The sequence below is a fragment of the Solanum tuberosum genome, unplaced genomic scaffold, assembly GCF_000226075.1.
Source record: "Solanum tuberosum cultivar DM 1-3 516 R44 unplaced genomic scaffold, SolTub_3.0 scf00116, whole genome shotgun sequence".
In the NCBI taxonomy this organism is placed as follows: domain Eukaryota; kingdom Viridiplantae; phylum Streptophyta; class Magnoliopsida; order Solanales; family Solanaceae; genus Solanum; species Solanum tuberosum.
In genome coordinates, this window is record NW_006239040.1 from 1218639 (window position 1) to 1236245 (window position 17607).

Here is a 17607-nt window from a genome sequence, read left to right on the forward strand (position 1 = left end):
TAATTTTGCCCTCGTGTGAATACTTATTTACGGTTTGTTAATGCGGTTGCTTAGCCTCGTGTGTGTCGAAATGGAAGGGTATTTTGGTCTAAATAAGTAGAATGATACAATTTGATTTATATTTTAGTGAAAATATGAACATCAACTTCTTACACTTTTAATATTAAAATCTAATTCTTTTTTTCCTTCTAAAATCACAATTTAGTGTAGTTGAATGTACATTGAAAACGTGGTACAAAATAATTTTTTTCAATTTTTATTTATATATAACTATAAATATAATAAATAGCAATAATGATATTTGTTTTAATATTCTTTGCCCAAATCTATTTTTGTGAAGAACTTAACGAGGGTACAATAAAATCTGCGATAATATAAGATAACACATTTGCTCAACTATTACTCCTTTTTCGAAGAAGTGAACGACTATGTGTGGTTTACTACCTATAGTAACAACAAGGAATGTGTTTTGAATAAGACTAATCGGTCATCAGCTGACTGCTTGCTTGCACTCGATAACAAATTGGCCATATTTATTTTGGTACTATCTTTTAGTATACTAATTTCGATAACTTTCGATCGTTACCCTTCTTTCGGATGCTTAGCTTGTAATAGATAATATCTTGCTTATCACTTAGATATGTGAAACGCTAAAAAGTACATAAGTTATTTATTAATGTATTTGTAGAAGTATATGTCCAAAGAATTTAAGTTAATGGTATTAAATTTTCTTATACTATCCTTTAATGTATAGTTTTAAGGTTACCAATTAATGTTTGTATAGTAATCTAATGATATTTAAAAATAAATAAATAAATTCTATCGTCAGTGCATAAAACTTATAATCTCAAACAATCCCGCTTCCATTAACATCTCAAGAAAACATGGAAAGGATCCAGTTATATTCAAAATAAATATCAGTATCTTGCAAAAGATCTAATTTCAACTTGAGCACGAACGTTGAATATGTTAATCCGAACTTAAGCATGAATGTTGAATCTACTTTTCTTGTAATTCATTCTCTTTTTCTTCCCTTACTCCGCAAATAAAAAGGAGAAAAAGACGAGAACGGCAATTCATCACTAATATTTGATCGAATCTATGATCTTCTTCATTCTTTTCCACGACGATAACTAGAACGAAAAAAAGGCGATCGGAAGAAAATGGCTCCCCCTAAATGATGTCTGAAGCTATAGGAATATCTACATAACTTCTTTGCCTCTTTGATGGAGAAAAAATTTCTGCACAACATCACCTTCCAAGGTGACTAAATAGGAAACCTGTTAGAAATAATAATTGTTAAAACATCAAGAACATAATATAAAGGGGCTTGTGTATAATATTAAACAAGATTTAAAAAAAAAACTCACAATCTCTAGAGCACCGACTTTGTGAAGTAGGAATCCATTTACTTTTTCCCTAGAAAAAAAATGAATAATGACAGTTGGAACGTGTTCACTTGAGTCCTATGTTGTTCAGATCCTTCAAAAATGTTCTCGGGTGTGTGTTGGATCCTCTAATTGTAATTCATTTTTGGAGGATCCAACACGGGTGGAGCAGCATTTTTGGAGGTTCCGAGCAACATCGCTTGAATCTTGAAAGTTGACTGATGTTCAAGAAAACTACTCACATAGAGTAAGGCAAGTTCTGATTCACTTTAGTCAGCAAAGGTCCTTTATATCTGGCAATACTAATTTTGGATTTTGCAATGTCTTTCCTCAACATTGTCAGCACAAGCAGGGGCACTTATATATGCATCCTAAACAGGAAAAAGCAAAACAAAAACAACATATGTCAGTAAAAAATCTTCGTTTTCATATCGGAGAAATTCTCTAGGACCAACAGCACACGGTTAGAAACTTGGTGGATAATGGGTCTGTCCGTCTATCCTTTTCCACTTGTGTATCAAGTTTTTTGTCTACAACAACATTTGAACCCGTGACGTGCGCCTAACCCACATAGCATGTGCTGCGCTCTACCACTACACCAAAGCCTTGGGGGCTATAAGTTATCAAATTTTAGATATAGAAAGCTGGTTTTGCAGAAAAAATGGTATCTGGTGTTCAGGTATTCCTCAGGTCCCTTGCTCTCAAAAGTTGCTGAAGAAATGGAGATGTAGCGTTAAGATTTTGACTTACCACCCCGTACTTCAGAAATACGCCATGTAAAGACTGGAATTCGTGTTTTAGTTTCGTTTGAGGAGTATCTTCTTCGTAAGCTACCAATGGATGAAGTCCCATAGCAATGCACCTGCATTTACACTATCACTTTAGTCACACGATATCACTTTTGTCACATATTTTCTCTTTGGAGTAAAAGATTGCAATCTGAAGGTACCATTTGCTTTCACTGTTTTCAAGCGTGTCTATCAGCCATTGTGACTGCCTATCTCCAGCACCATTTGAAGCAACCTAGAAACAAGAAGAACAAAGTTAAACGTCGAAAGTGATCTACAGCAAAAGCAAAAAGTAAATTTTGAAATTTGTAAATAAGAATGAGAATGATATCCCTATCTGGGAAGAAGAGAACTGTTTCTCTAGGACCGGTTGAGATTAAGGATGACATGGGAGAATTACATCTATAATTGAAACTCATTTATATAATCGTAAGTCTTTGTCAAATATAGGCAGAATGATAAGAACTGTTTTCAGGAAGATCCATTCTTTTTTTCACAAACCAACTTACAATATTAAAAGAAAGAAACAAAGCACGATATGTAATCAGCTGGTGGAAAGTCTGAAAACAGAAGCCTATCTTACAAAGACGATAGGCGATAATCAAGTGAGCAGAAAGCTGAAGTGACACCATCTAGGTAACGTGCGTAAAAGGCCAATTTAATCAGATAAAAGAAAGAAACATTTACCTCATATAATCCTGTATCCACAACTATAATATCTAAGCTTCCATGGGCAAATTTGAATTGTTTAAGGTAGTGATTCACCCCTTGTCCTTTGAGAGCTCGAGTAGAGTACCTACAAGTTGAGGATGGCTGAAGGGAAACCGCAAAGACAAATCATTTCAAATGATGAAACCGAGATCTAAAAGTAAAAAAGTTAGTCCAAGAGGAACAAACTGCTTATTCATAGAGGAGCATACCATGGGATCTTCACGGAAGGAAAATGCCAAGTAGCCTGCCAAGGAAGGGACCGGTGGATATGTAAGATTATCATTTCGTTGAATCCTCATCGGAAATTTACGATTGATTCCTTTTTATCAGACAAAGTAGTGAACATGTTTTTGTAGTAAATACTACCGGGAGCTTGCCACTTGAAAGAGAAGCAAGTTCACAAGCCAAACATCTTTTGCACAAGAAGAGAAGTTGACAAGTTAGTGTGCTACATAATGTCTAAATCACATGGTTTAAACAACTTGTGTGAAGCCGGAGTGATACAATCAGTACCCAATTTTTGCAACAAGATGTAATCAACACAAAAAACGAGATGTCTTTAGAACTTTAGGTATCTTGAAAATATGAATCAAAACCAAACATTGGTCGGTAAGCAGGTGACCAAGAAAACTTAGTAAATTATCTAATTTGAACACAATTCATTAAGTATCTATGTGTTACATCCTACACTAGCATCATTGTACTCAAATTCATATAACCACTGGATTATGCACTTATAAAAGTCATTGGAGGGCTTACATTTTGCATAAGAGGATCATCTTCCCCAAGTTCGCTTATGTTGATAACGAATCTTGCATTGAACTTTTTTGCTACCTTCTCCACCTTCATTCAATATCAGATTCCATCAAAACTGAATCAGCCAAAAATGAACATGATACAAAGGAGATGAATTTCATCACGGGTAACAATTTCATTTGAACATCAGAATTTCTCCACTTTCTTCCATGTGACTTTATCTCTAACTCGTCCCTTTTTAACACCTTCACTCGCCATAATTTCACACCAACTGACCCACACGTAGGAGGTAGATGCATAACATGGCTAAACCATTTCAAGTGACTTTCTCTCATTTTATCAACATGTGCTACTTGCACCTTCTACCAAATGTTTTAATCATTTTAAATCTTATCCAATCTTGGATGAGTACACCTCCAAACTATATACTGAAACTGATTACTTTTCCTCAACCAACTAATGCTAACAACAACAACATACCCAGTAGAATTCCACAAGTTGGGTCTGGGAAGGGTAGAGTGTACGCAGACCTTACCACTACCTCGTGGAGAAAGAAAGACTATTTCCGAAAGACCCTTGGCTCAAGTGTAGCAAATCTAACTAACTAATGCCAAATAGAAATCCAGAGTTGCTTAATTCTTCTACTATAGACTGAACTAACTTACAATCTTCACCAAACCAAAATTCAGCTCAAAACACATATCCCAACAACATACATTCAAATAAAAATCATTCCTTTACACAAATAACAATAGATATTTTTTTTCAAGATTGATTATTAAGTGTACATTCTTCAACTACAGACTGAACTAACACTGACAATCTTCACCAAACCATGCAGTTCAAGATTCCATGCCCCAACTAGGAACACTCAAGTAAAAATCATTCCTTTACACAAATAACCAAATAAAACATTCTTTTTTTCAAGATTGATTGTTGACATTCTTCTACTACAGACTGAACTAACACTACCAATCTTCACCAAACCAAAATACAGTTCAAGATTCCATGCTCCAACAAGGAATATTCAAATAAAAATCATTCCTTTACACAAATAACCAAAAAAAAACTTTTTTTTTTCAAGATTGGTTGAAAAACTGACCTGTTTGAGAAGAAGGGTCTGTTCTTCAAGAGTCCTAATACCTCCTGTAACACTTATAAAACATATATCCATAGGAAGATTATTCACATTTCCATTCCTTATCATTGGCTTCTGATTTTGACACAAGTTGAGAACAAGAAAAAGAGATAAACATAAACAAAATTGAGTAATAAAAGTACAAACCCATGATTTCTTCATCATTTTTCAGTAAACCCAAGATTCAGATATTTTTCTTTTTTGGCAGATTATATACTAAAATCCCAGAAAATTTGTATTTTGAAATAAAATTTTGAACCACTCAGAGATGTTGTGGAATTAGTGTAAGCACATGGTAACCACGTGATTTTTCTAAAATGGAATTTATTTATTTTTAACTTAAAAATAAATCTATTGAATTTGGCTAAAAGAAAATACTACTATTATCTCTATTTATTTGAAACAAAAATGCCATCAACTTTATTTTCTGGCATTAAAATGCTCATAAAACTAATGGTTAACTAGATGGAGCTATATAAAAAGTCACGGAGTAGTGTATTATTGATCCATTTTTGAATTCAATTATCTAATACATGTGTTGATCGGACTTTTCCATATATATATAAATAAATAAATATGAATTCCCGATTATTAATTCATAACCTGAATTTCTTTCTTTCTCCTCGTATATTCCTAAATTTTGAAGTTTAGAAAAAATAACTAATTTGAATTTGTGTTGAGTAAACTCACTAACATGTTCTTGTTTCGTAATTGCACTGTTGCAATCACGAATTAGACTATGTAGGTCGCTACCATGCTTGTTCGATAATTGCATCAAGAATAAATACTTTAAGTTTTATATATCAAAAAATGTGGATAGGAAGTGAAACAGGGAGGAGATTACAAGATTGGAAATCGAACTCTCACAAAAAAAATACTAATCCAATCTGTACCCAGTTTGCTGACGAAACAAAGCTGAAACTTATATTATGTTGTAATGTCTAAAGTTGTTACAAAAGCCAAATAAGTACTGAATGTGTTAAATTCTCTGCTTCAAACTAGCATACAAACAATTAAGCTATTTGGAATGTTGTATAAGAGAAACACTACATCTGATAATCTGATGCAAGGTGTTATCTACAAATTTCTTTTACAAAAAACAAGAAATCCCCGAGTGCCAGCCGACACGGGTCGAAACTCGACGAATAATAGACTTACCCCTCTATCCTTTGCTGCTTAAATTCCAAGTTTTTGTCCGCAACAAATTCAAACTCGTGATGTACGTCTAATCCACACATCCAATGTTGCGGCTCTTACCATTAGACCAACGCCTGAGGGCATGTGTTGTCGGCACATTTTAGCGGCAAACTGAAGTGCAAAATGAGGAGGAACTAACAAAGTAAAGATAGAGAAATTCTTGCAATCATCAAGAATGAAAGAAAAGTGGAAACTTTGATTCCACTACAAGAAAACTTGCATACACACTTTTGTTGTTTCTGTAACATCATGTGCTCCCTTTTGAATTCATTGGAGAGCTTTCTTTAGATTGGACTCTTATCTTCTTAAAGATCAGTCGAGGCCGCCTCTATCGAGCATGTCTACTAACGTCATCCTTCTTGGGAACCTTGGTGGCAACCTTAAAAACATTGCATCCTCAATCTGAATAGGCAGATGGGTGGCGACAATGACGATGCCACCTTTCTTCCTGTGCTCTGCAATGATATATTCGAGCAATTTCACACCATCGTCATCCAATGCTACTGAAGGTTCATCGAGCAACCAAATAGGTCGATCAATTGCTAACAATCTGGCGAGCTGTACCCTTTTCCTTTGACCCATAGAAAGCATCCGTGCTTTATCGTTTACTAATCTTCCAAGCCCCATAAGCTCCAAAGCTGGCAGAGACTTTCCTTGCTTGCCTTCAAGAACTTCAAACCATTGAACATTGTCAAGGACCGTGAACTTCTCTTTGATGGCGTCCTTAAGAGACAGCCAATTGAGTTGAAGTTTGTACTGTTGAAAAACACCTGAATCAGTAATGTCATGGCCATTCCAGAGTATCTCACCAGCTGATGGTTTTGAGAAACCAGCCAACATGCGCAAGAATGTGGATTTACCAGAGCCATTGGTGCCTGTTAGTACAAGTGCACCACCATCATGGAGGGAAGCATTTACGTGGCGCAAAATTTGTTGAGCATTTCTCATACACGAGACATTGTTCAGCAGAAGTCGAGGAAGTGGAGGTCTACGCAAAGACATTTCAAGTGAATGAAGGACCAAGATTAGTAGTAGATACAACACTTCCTTGATTGAGCAACGGATAATAAAAGGCAGACGATGCTCTTTCAAATCTTTGCTTGGAGCTGAGAAGAAGTTATAAGAGATATAATATCTGAAAATTAAAAGCAAAAGTAGGAAAATCCACAAGTTACAGTGACTGAATGTATCCAGTCAGTTCACAATAGAAACAAATTGTGCCAAATCAAAGTTTACTTGCTGATACAAATTGGTTAAACATGCAAATAACATCATTTGGAACTTCGAATCAGGCATGAAAGCAGCACAATCAAATCTACTCATATGTTTTATACAAACTATGAAGAACCAAAAACAGAAAAGGAAAAAAGAAGAAGATGAAAGAGGAAAGACATCCATGATATTTCTCGTTCGTTTGCTATTTGCAACACTCTATAATGCTACTAAGTCACTGAATTTCCCTCATATGTAATTTCTTGTCATAGAAGCACATTTAGAGAAACTGAAAAATCTTTGCTCCACATCCTCCTCATAGCTCCCCTATCCCTCGAACAACCAAAATCATATAAAAAGTTTATTTTATTGGCAAGGGCAATCCACATCATCCTAATTTCTAGTTCTCCACTTAAACCAGAAGGACCATCAAGAATTGTTATATTTTCTTAAATGTCGCTCATGTGTATCACCGAAAACAAGGTAAAGAAAAGGAGGCCTCTAATCATATTTTTCTCAGATTACAATCGATAAAGGTGTCCTGCAAAGTGCAGATACCGTGCAAAGTAAGACAACGTTAACCGACTTGAAACTTGACAGCAGTTACACTGTAACATGGCATCGGCAGAAAAGCTATTAAGTTGAATGAACAACAACTTTTACAAGAAAATTTAATTCTACAAGAATCATTCTTCGAAGCATTAGATTTGAAAGATTTAAAAGAAAAGAAAAAAATCAAGAAAAGGAGAACCTGAGCAATCATACTCCTCTTCTACTGAGACTAAAAGATATAAATTCTTTCTTTTTTTTAAACTACTGAGACTAGGATACAAATTCTTGGCATCTAAAGTCAAAGCTCACATCAGAAAATCTCAGAACTTTATGACAATAGAGAGGCCCCCTCTTAGCAGAATTAGACTTAGTCATTTCCTCTTCAATTGAGGCTAACATATAATTTTTGTTACATAAAGTAAAAGAAAATCTTAGATTGAGAGACTGTACTTCAAAAAAGACATGAATGAATTAAATAGTAGTAGTAGTTTAGAGAGCTTGTTTTCCGTCCCGTTACTTGGTCCAAATGCTCCTTTAATACTTCTCTTAGTAATCAAAACATATTACCAGAAAAATCAAGTTCACATGCTAGCCAGCTGAATGACATTTGGGAAGATAAAATTGCAGTCTGCATTTATGGCATTGAAAGTTCTTTTTGCATACAATACCTGGGATTACTTTTACTTCACTTCCCTTCTTGGAAAAAAGTGTGTATAGCGACATTAATTCATGAATAACAAGATACGGGTAAGACTTACCTTCTGCATTAGACAAAAATATGGTAACTGAATGCAACAACTTTCTACCATAACAGGAAAAGTAATTTATCTCGATGAACAAAGCATTCACATGGAAATTAGACCGACGAAAGTGAAATAAAAGGTTTCACTTTTCCCTTAACATTCCAAATGATTCAAAACTCTCTGTAAAATCTACAGCATTGAGTGGAATGCACTCAAAGGATACAAATTGTGATCCTATATCCCAATTTATGTCACGTTTTTTCCTTTTTAGTCGTTCCCAAAAGTTTCCAATTTCTTAAATAAACTTTGTGCCCACACAAACACCTCACATAAATTGAAACATAGGGATTAACAACAACAAAGTGGCGTCTGGAAACGGTAGAGAGTACATACACCTTAACTAAAAGCCAGCAATACCTATGAATTCAATAACAATCATTCAGCATACAATCCTTAACTACACATCTAAATCCAAACAATCATCGTTCTACCAATTTTCAAGTTTTTCAATTCAATCTAACAGATACAGTATCACAAAACAAGTAAAAAATTAAAGTCCTCTAATACTCACATCATAGGCATTTCATCAAACAAGTTATGATCAAAAGCCGAAATTCCCAAAATAAATAGAAAAGCAAATATAGAAATGGAGATTACAAAAGACGAACTTTGTGATTTTCTACCGCAAATGGAGTCACCGCTGGCCGTTCTGCTTACCGCCGTCCGTCGAGCTACAGCTAGCAATGAAGTATTTTCTCAGAACAAAGTTGGTTGCCGGAGAAGACTTCGGCCGACTTGCTTTGGGTTGAGATGTTGGGCTTATTATTTTATGGGCTGAGCCCAGCTAGGGATTTCATGGGTCAATCCCACTATTTTGGTTGGGCTATGTATCGGTCGTTATCGGTTCGGTTATTTGATTTAACCGTTAAGATTTTATACATTGAAAAACACTTATAAACAAGACTACAAAAAAAATGAATCGTGCATATGTGTTGACAAACTGAATCTTGCTCTAAAGAGAATAGAATAGCCGAGAGTTTGACACAGCTAGAAATGAAAGTATGAAACTAAACCTTGACTTTATATATCTAATGATATAAATATAATTTATTAATTTACTATCGGGTTATTTGTTAACCCGTTAAGAAAAAACTTCAAACCTTTTAGAATTGATAATCCGATATAAAAAAAAAAGTTTAAATTGTTACCAAAATCGCTGAACCAAAAACCAATTACCAAAAAAAAAGGTTCGATTTAGAACAACCTAGTCTTTACCGATTTGATGATTTTAAATTTTTTGTTCTTCAACATTTTAAGAAAAATAATAAGTGGTAAAAAATATCTCTAACATTAAAATAACAAATATTTTTTGTTCGACATAATTTATATTTTTATATCATAATATAACACAAGTTATATCTTAAAATGCATAACAAATTATGCTTTATTCCTGTAGAATTTATGCTTATCGAGAACAAATTCAGTTCAAAACTCACAAGTTATAATGTAAAAAAAAATAGATAGTTCCTACAAGACTTGCGTAATGTGAAACAAAAGTTCAATTTCAAAATTCACAAGTTTATGTCATAAGAGTCATAGCTCATTCATATGGAACTTAATTATGTCAAGTGAGATAAAAATTCTAACCTTTATGTCGAGTGAATTAGATATTATACAACTTATGCCAAATAATTTAATTTGTACAGAACGTGAGTTGAACAAGACGAAAGTTCTCTAAATTTTACCGGGCAAATTCGATACTACCAAACTTGTGCAAGATAACTTAATTTTTACCAAACTTTTATCGGATGAGGCGAAAGTTTTCTAAACTTATGCCAAACAAAACTAAGTCATAAATAAGGCTATTTTGGCCCACAAATTTCCACTAAATTAACAACAAAAAGAAAAAATATAGATTAGTATATTTTAGAGCAAAGATTAAAGATCACCCCCAAATTTAAAAAAATTGTGCAAAATCTTCGAAATTTATTGGGAAATTTGTACATTGGCCCAAACCAAATTTCCTTCAAAGGGCTTTAGTTCATCTTATTCACCTTAGCCCTTAAGCCTGGGCCTCCCCTGGTGAATATCTCCTTAAAATCCTTGCACGCGGGATCCATTCGGGGGTGACTCTCTCAACAGAATTTTCTCCATACTTAGGGTTTGAACTCGAGACCTCTGGTTAAGGGTGAAACACTCTCACTAGTGCACCACAACCCATATTGGTGAAATATCTTCTTTTTTTATATATTAAAATGTGAACTTTAATTAGTTTGATTATGATGGTGTGTTTCTTTTCTTAATCGATTAACTTTGCTTTGTTGCTACATTGTTTTTACATATAAAAACGTTGAGAACCAATAGTAGTTGATAAATAATCAAATATACAACAAGACTTTGAATTAGTTAAAAACAGTATAATTATTACTATTATTATTATTACGTATTAACTATAATTGAACCATTGTTCCATTAGATTAAAATTCTGAATTTGTTGAACAATGTTTGAGAATATATTATTACATCATGTTTTTGGTCAATCTAGAGAGCAATAAACAATACGGAATAAATGAAAGCCAGAATATATCCTGATTGCTTAACTATAATGAATACACTACGTGTCATAGCGTATTATGCTGAAGATCAAGTGTTAAATTCATAGAGACTTGAAGATTAGTGTGTTGGAGTGTTATATTCATAGAGACTTGAAGACTAGTGTGTTGGATTGCATAGCAATGTTATTGGACATGTTGACCTTGCTTTCAGATTGGTTGATGTTTGATAAGGAGCTGAACTTTTATATGATGACCTTAGCAAAAAAAATATTCATATGATGGATAATCTTACCATCTTGGTCTTACTATATGAATTCTTAAACAAAGTATATGGTAGTGAAGTATATCTTATTATGTAGTGTTTTTATAAAATTTCACATAATGGCAAATAAGAGTGTTTCAGACGTAAGGCCCAAATCTCAAAGTCCATTAGAACCAAATCCAAGTCCAACTCAAATTATATTCTCTCTCATGTATATAATATAGGGAAAATTATATATAATGACAAATTATTAATTCAAATTAAATGTTATAAATATACTTTGATTTAATTGCACCCTATAGCAAACTATTGCTATTTTCGCCACTCTCCCTGGTGGAATCTCGCTCGCCACTCTCGTTTGGTGGCAGTCTCGCTCACCTCTCTCGATTTTATACAAACACAAATGTATAAAATGCGTTTGTGTTTGTATAAAGCGAAAGGAAATTGTATATATACACATATTTTCGTTCCCCTCTCCCAGATCTCGCTCGCCATTCTCCCAAATCTCGCTCGCCACCCTCGCCTCTCTTGCCCATACAAACAGAAACGAAATGTATAAATTGCGCTTCTGTTTGTATAAAGCGAGAGAAAATTGTATTAACACATACAAAAATATATATATCTTCGTCCTATCTACTTATAATTATACAATACACATATTTTCCTGTCCAGTTTTCTTTTACCTTTCTCTCTTTCTCGTCTTATAAAATTTTACTAGTGAAAAATATGAGTGTTTCGAACGTAAGGCCCAAATCTCATAGTCCATTAAAACCAAACCCAAGTCCAACTCAAATTATATCCTCTCATATATATAACCTAAACTTTCACTAAATACACCTACCTCTGCCGCGAAACTCGGTAAAGTTTCTCTGTCCGCGTGAAACCCTAATTTCTGTGTAAAAATAATGATTTCTTAACATGTTTTTGTCTTCATTCTTTAATATTATCTGGTGTATAGTATTTTTTTTTCTTATGATTTTTTTGTCTGACTCGTGGTTATTTATTTTTCGATCCGAATGGAAGCAAAACGATAAAAAAAAACAAAGGAAGGAGTAATTTTAAACATGTTAATTTTATGCATAGGGCTTCATTATGGTGGCAAGAACGAAACTTGTAGCTTCTGATGTGGGTTTGAGACAGACGTTTTGTACTGTGGGAATTGTTTGATTATTGAAAACAGGATATATCATTTTGGCTTTTACAGATCTTACAAGCACCTAGCTAGCACTTGCAATGGCTATTAGTGAGTAATTACTTCATTGTCAAATTGGGTGATTTCTCTAATGACCTTTTTATGTTATTGCAGGGCTTCAATTTGAGAATTCATGTGAAGTTGGAGTTTTTTCAAAGCTGACCAATGCATACTCTTTGGTTGCTATTGGGGGTTCTGAAAACTTCTACAGGTTTTTTTTTTGCTATTCTTCAAATCATTTGTCCCATAATAATTATTTAAATTATAACTACAAATGTGGAAACAAAATGCTGGAGTTGAGCTCACAGATGTGCTCAAAGGAAAACCAGAGTATGAGATTTGATAAATACTTTAATCAAGCAATCTGGATAAATACTTTATGAATGGACCCAATGTCTTAATATACATATATTTATTTAATTTTTTAATACAAATATAAGGTCTACGAAAAAGTTAGTGGGTTCGCCCGAACTCATGAACCCCCACCTAGCTCCGCTTCTGCAGTTTCTTGTGGACTCATTTCTTTTAATTAATTAAATAAACCCAATTTACTAGTGTTTTGTTTCGCCATTATTAAAATGTAAATTGTTATCCCTAAAAATAATATTATTAGTTTCCAAATATTCAACCAAAAGCCGGGGGAGGGGGGGAATGCCCATACCTTATTCTTGTAATATTCTTTATCCCACAAGACAAATGTGAAATGACCCTTTTAGATTTTTGCATGGAATCAGAAGGACATACTTCCAGGTTGGTAATTCCACTTTTTAGTAATAATGTTTATTTTAATATATTCTACCATTAATTAAGTATCACAAGACGTAAATTATTACTCCTTTTACTTTTTCTTGTTAAATTGAAGTTAGACAAAAAAAATAAAAAAATCAATAGACTATTTAAGAATGCATGGGAGTTGGGACCACCTTTTGATCCATGAAGTAAGCTGAAAATTATAGGATATCTATTCATCTTTCAACAGAGATTAAAAAAATAAGTGATTTTTAGCTATTTATCACAAGATCTCACAAGTGAAATGTTATATTTTTATCTAAGAAATGTGAATAAACATATAACTTCCGATCAACATGGTTTCTTCACTATGAGGGCATTTTTGGTATTATATTATGTTTGTGTTTTACAGCTATTATACTTAATAGGTAACTTTTCATTTTGCACAAAAACATTATTTTGCCGTCTTTTGTTTTGCTAGCATACTCACATGATTAAATAATTTTGCCTGCATAACTAAAAGAAGTTTAAAGATATAGTCCTAAAACTTTAACTCAAACATTACAGCCTAATAATATAATATAATACTTAAGAATATTTGGAAACTAATAAATTATAAATTATATATTATAATTATGATATTATTTTTAGGGATAACAACTTCCATATTAATAATGGCGAAACCAAATACTATCAATGGAAAAGGGCCTAAAATACCCCTGAACTATTGGAAATGGTACAAAATTACCCTCCGTCCATCTATTGGCCCCAAAATACCCTTAACATCTACCGGTCCTATATTGCCCTTCTTTTTAACGGACCCCAATTTAAACCCAATTAATAAATTAATTAATGACGTGGCATTCATATATTGGTCATCCTATAATTAATCTAAACTAATTTAAAAATCCAACCATTCCCAAATCAAATCGACCCGCCCCAAATCAAATTCCAATTTAAAAGTCCCCACACTTCACGATCATGGCTCGTCTTGCACCGGCCACTTGCGTGTGACAGAAAAATGAGAATTTTACAACTCTGGTAGAAGCATCCGGCGAACATATCATCAAACACTTCACTTTCATTTGGCCATTTCAATTTCATAACCCAAATCTGGAGGAAGAAACCGGCAAACACTGCTCAACTTTTCTGAATTGTTTGGTATATTTTATGTCAAGGTTTATACTGAATTTTTATTGTAGATTAACTTTTCAATGGTGTTAGTCCTTTTTCTTTTAGTGAATTTCCATATTATGAAGGAAGAGTGGAGGCACAATGCGTACCAAAATCTCAGATTATTAGCCATTTTTAATCTATAGCATTTAGTGGTTAAGTTGCTTGCAGATTATCGGAGCAGATTGTTAATCAATATTATTTAATTTGCAGCAAAAGTAATATAAATCGCATAATGGCAACTCTGATTGATTCATTCTTCGCAGATTTGGAGGAATTAGATGAATTATCCGATAATACACGTGATGTTCACGGAAAATCATTATTACGATAATTTTTAGTTTTGGCTTTTAATTACGATGATATTGATGATCTAGATAATGTTTCGAAGCTGCAAAAATAATGCAGAAAGTTGAAGATGCTTTAATTTTCGCGAGAACTCAAACGGGAAAGGACAGATGGGTTAAATAAATTTGGGGCGGGTCGATTTGATTTGGGAATGGGTGGATTTTTAAATTAGTTTAGATTAATTATAGGATGACCAATATATGAATGCCACGTCATTAATTAATTTATTAATTGGGTTTAAATTGGATTCTGTTAAAAAAAAGGGCAATATAGGACCTAAAGTTAGATGTTAAGGGTATTTTAGGGCCAATAGATCGATGGAGGGTAATTTTATATCATTTTCAATAGTTCATGGATATTTTAGGCCCTTTTCCGTACTATCAAATTGGGTTTTTGTGCAACAGAGTGCTGTGAGGGAGACATACACCTGTTGTATCTGGAAAAAAATTAATTATTCCGATTTGTTGTGGGACCACAAACAATAATTAAACTGAATATTCCCCAATGTCCCACTCCTTATTACTATATAGTATTAATTTGTGGCAATTAAACCGACTTTTTTTTAAAGTGGCTTATAGCAGAAAAGTTAAAAACCACATAAAAATAATTCAATCCAAACCACTTATAATTTCCATGCAATAAAGTGATTTCCACGTTCAAAAAATAGCTCCATGCATGCAAAGCTCTAAATTTCTCTTTTAAATAAATAATTTCATCAATATTATTATTAATTCCTCATATTGATCACTAGTTTTATACACCTTATCAAACGACTCCTTACACACACACTCTCCTTTTGTCAATTCTTTCTTGTGGACTCATTTCTTTTACTTAATTAATTAAAACAACCCAATTTGGTAGTGTTTTGGTTCCCCATAATTAAAATGGAAGTTGTTATACCATGTTGAAAGGGGTATAAAAAATATCATAAATATAATATAATCTATATATTATTAATTTCGAAATAATCAATCAAATACCAGAAAAGAAAATCTCCATATTTTACTCTCTATCCCACGAGACAAATATATATAAATATATATATATATATATATATATATATATATATATGTGTGTGTGTGTGTGTGTGTGAATGACCCTTTTAGATTTTTGCATGGAATGATCAGTAGCCAAACATAAATATAAGAAACAATGACATATTAAAATATAAACTTTACTACAAATTTCATAAACTTTATTTTATAGCAAAAAAATAAATGACATATTAAAATATAAACTTCAGAAAGTATTTACAACAGCATTCAAACAAAAAGACTAACTAAAACATATTATTAATTAAGAGCCTAATTAATCTCAAAAACAAAAAAGATAGGAAAACATAGGTAGCAGCTTCACCAAGTCTAAAACCTTCAACAAGAAGAGAATACTATATATCTAAAACACAGTGTGAATACTATCATAAGCCCTCAACGTAGCTTCAAACAGGATGGGATCTTCCTCAAAAGTGTGTCGAATGATCAATCCTATCTTCAACCGCACAATCTTCACCCTTAAAAATAACCAAAGTGACTCCGTTAAGTTCAACATTCTTCTGCGGTTTTCTAACAATATTCATCATCCACTTTCTACCTCTTCCTCTTAATTCAACACAATCACCAGCATGACCAGGCAATTCTTCCATCATAACATGCAAACCGTTCCTAGTATGAGAAACAACTATATCTTGTATGGATGAGTACCAGTTTTCCGTCTTAGTACGATGGACCATACGCAAAAAAAGCTTTAAAAAGATGCGAGAATTATAACATCTAGTCGGATTTTGTTCAGGAACCACAAACTCATTAGAAATGTCATGTATGTTCTTTTGAATCAACATTATAAAGTAATAATATTTTATTGAATGATAAAAGCCTCTCCATGTTATCAAAGACACTTGCCTACTATCGGGAAATGATAAGATGAGTTCCAAATAGTTTGGGGGTTTCAATTTCGGGAAAAAAGTTGATTGTTTCACGATATCGATACATGCAACAAAAACCTCAAGCAAAGAAGAAATCAGGGGCGTAGTGCGGTGTACGATAATAAGAAGATTTGGGAAAGGAGGAGGAGGAGAAGGGGGTAAGGGGGTTGGGGATTTCTTAAATCCAACAATCAAAGAAAAAAACTCCCTTACCATATTAGCAAACTTGCTGCACACTGAAAAGGGCGATTTGATAAAAGCCAAACAATTTGAAAAAGACCCATGTTATTGTTACTGTTACTGGATGGTGGAACTAGGGGTGTACAAAACCGAATCGAGAACCGAACCAAACCGCAAACCGAGTCAACCCGGAAAAAAAACCCGACTAGTGGTTTGGTTTGACTTGGTTTGGTTTTGAAAAAAAAAACCCGACTATATTTGGGTTGGTTTGGTTTTAACTAAAAAAAACCAACCCGAGACCAAACCAACCCGAATTTATATATATAATTTTAAAATTTTATTTTATACATAAAAATATTTACTTTGATATAATTTTTAAATATTTCTTATACTTGTCCATAGTTTTTATCTTTTAATATATTATTTCAAGTTTGAAACTTAGAATTATAAATGGGCCAATAAAGATTATAGTCCACATATGTTGGTAATTATAATAAAGCTTAAATCAAAATCAAATTAATACTAATGCAAAAAGAAAATCAATTCAACACTAAGAATGACAATAATATTGAATATTTGTTCTTTAGTTTTACATTGGTTTAGACAATTAAAATACATAATCTAATTTTAATTTTCTTTAATATTTAGTCATGTAACTAATACTTATTAAACTTAATTTTAGCATGATTTAGTACTTTTAAATTATGATCATTTTCATTATGACTTGTTAATTTGCAATATTTGTTTTACGCAATTTCATTA

General features: G+C 33.0%; 2 protein-coding genes across 5 annotated transcripts; both read right to left on the minus strand.

The window, feature by feature from the left end:
• Positions 1-923: 923 nt before the first annotated feature.
• LOC102584287 (uncharacterized) lies at positions 924-4988 on the minus strand. Of its 4 annotated transcripts, XR_001473758.1 has the most exons (9): positions 4746-4988; positions 3647-3730; positions 3097-3131; positions 2864-2972; positions 2338-2411; positions 2139-2250; positions 1631-1759; positions 1371-1419; positions 924-1280 (listed from the first exon to the last, which is right to left on the minus strand). XR_001473758.1 is itself a non-coding variant. In XM_015309872.1 (7 exons), the coding sequence occupies exons 1-7, from the start codon at positions 4944-4946 to the stop codon at positions 1691-1693; spliced, it is 684 nt and encodes a 227-aa protein (XP_015165358.1). In that variant the 5' UTR covers positions 4947-4988; the 3' UTR covers positions 1630-1690. The 4 variants fall into 4 exon arrangements, 2 of the variants coding, with proteins under 2 accessions (XP_015165358.1, XP_015165357.1); XR_001473759.1 differs by lacking the exon at positions 1371-1419; XM_015309872.1 differs by lacking the exons at positions 924-1280; positions 1371-1419 and having other exon boundaries at positions 1630-1759.
• A 695-nt stretch (positions 4989-5683) lies between these two features.
• On the minus strand, positions 5684-9302 carry LOC102589782 (ABC transporter I family member 1). The gene is made up of 2 exons (XM_006350022.2): positions 9154-9302; positions 5684-7084 (listed from the first exon to the last, which is right to left on the minus strand). Exon 2 carries the CDS (start codon positions 6978-6980, stop codon positions 6291-6293), a length of 690 nt encoding a protein of 229 aa, XP_006350084.1. The 5' UTR covers positions 6981-7084; positions 9154-9302; the 3' UTR covers positions 5684-6290.
• Positions 9303-17607: the final 8305 nt, after the last annotated feature.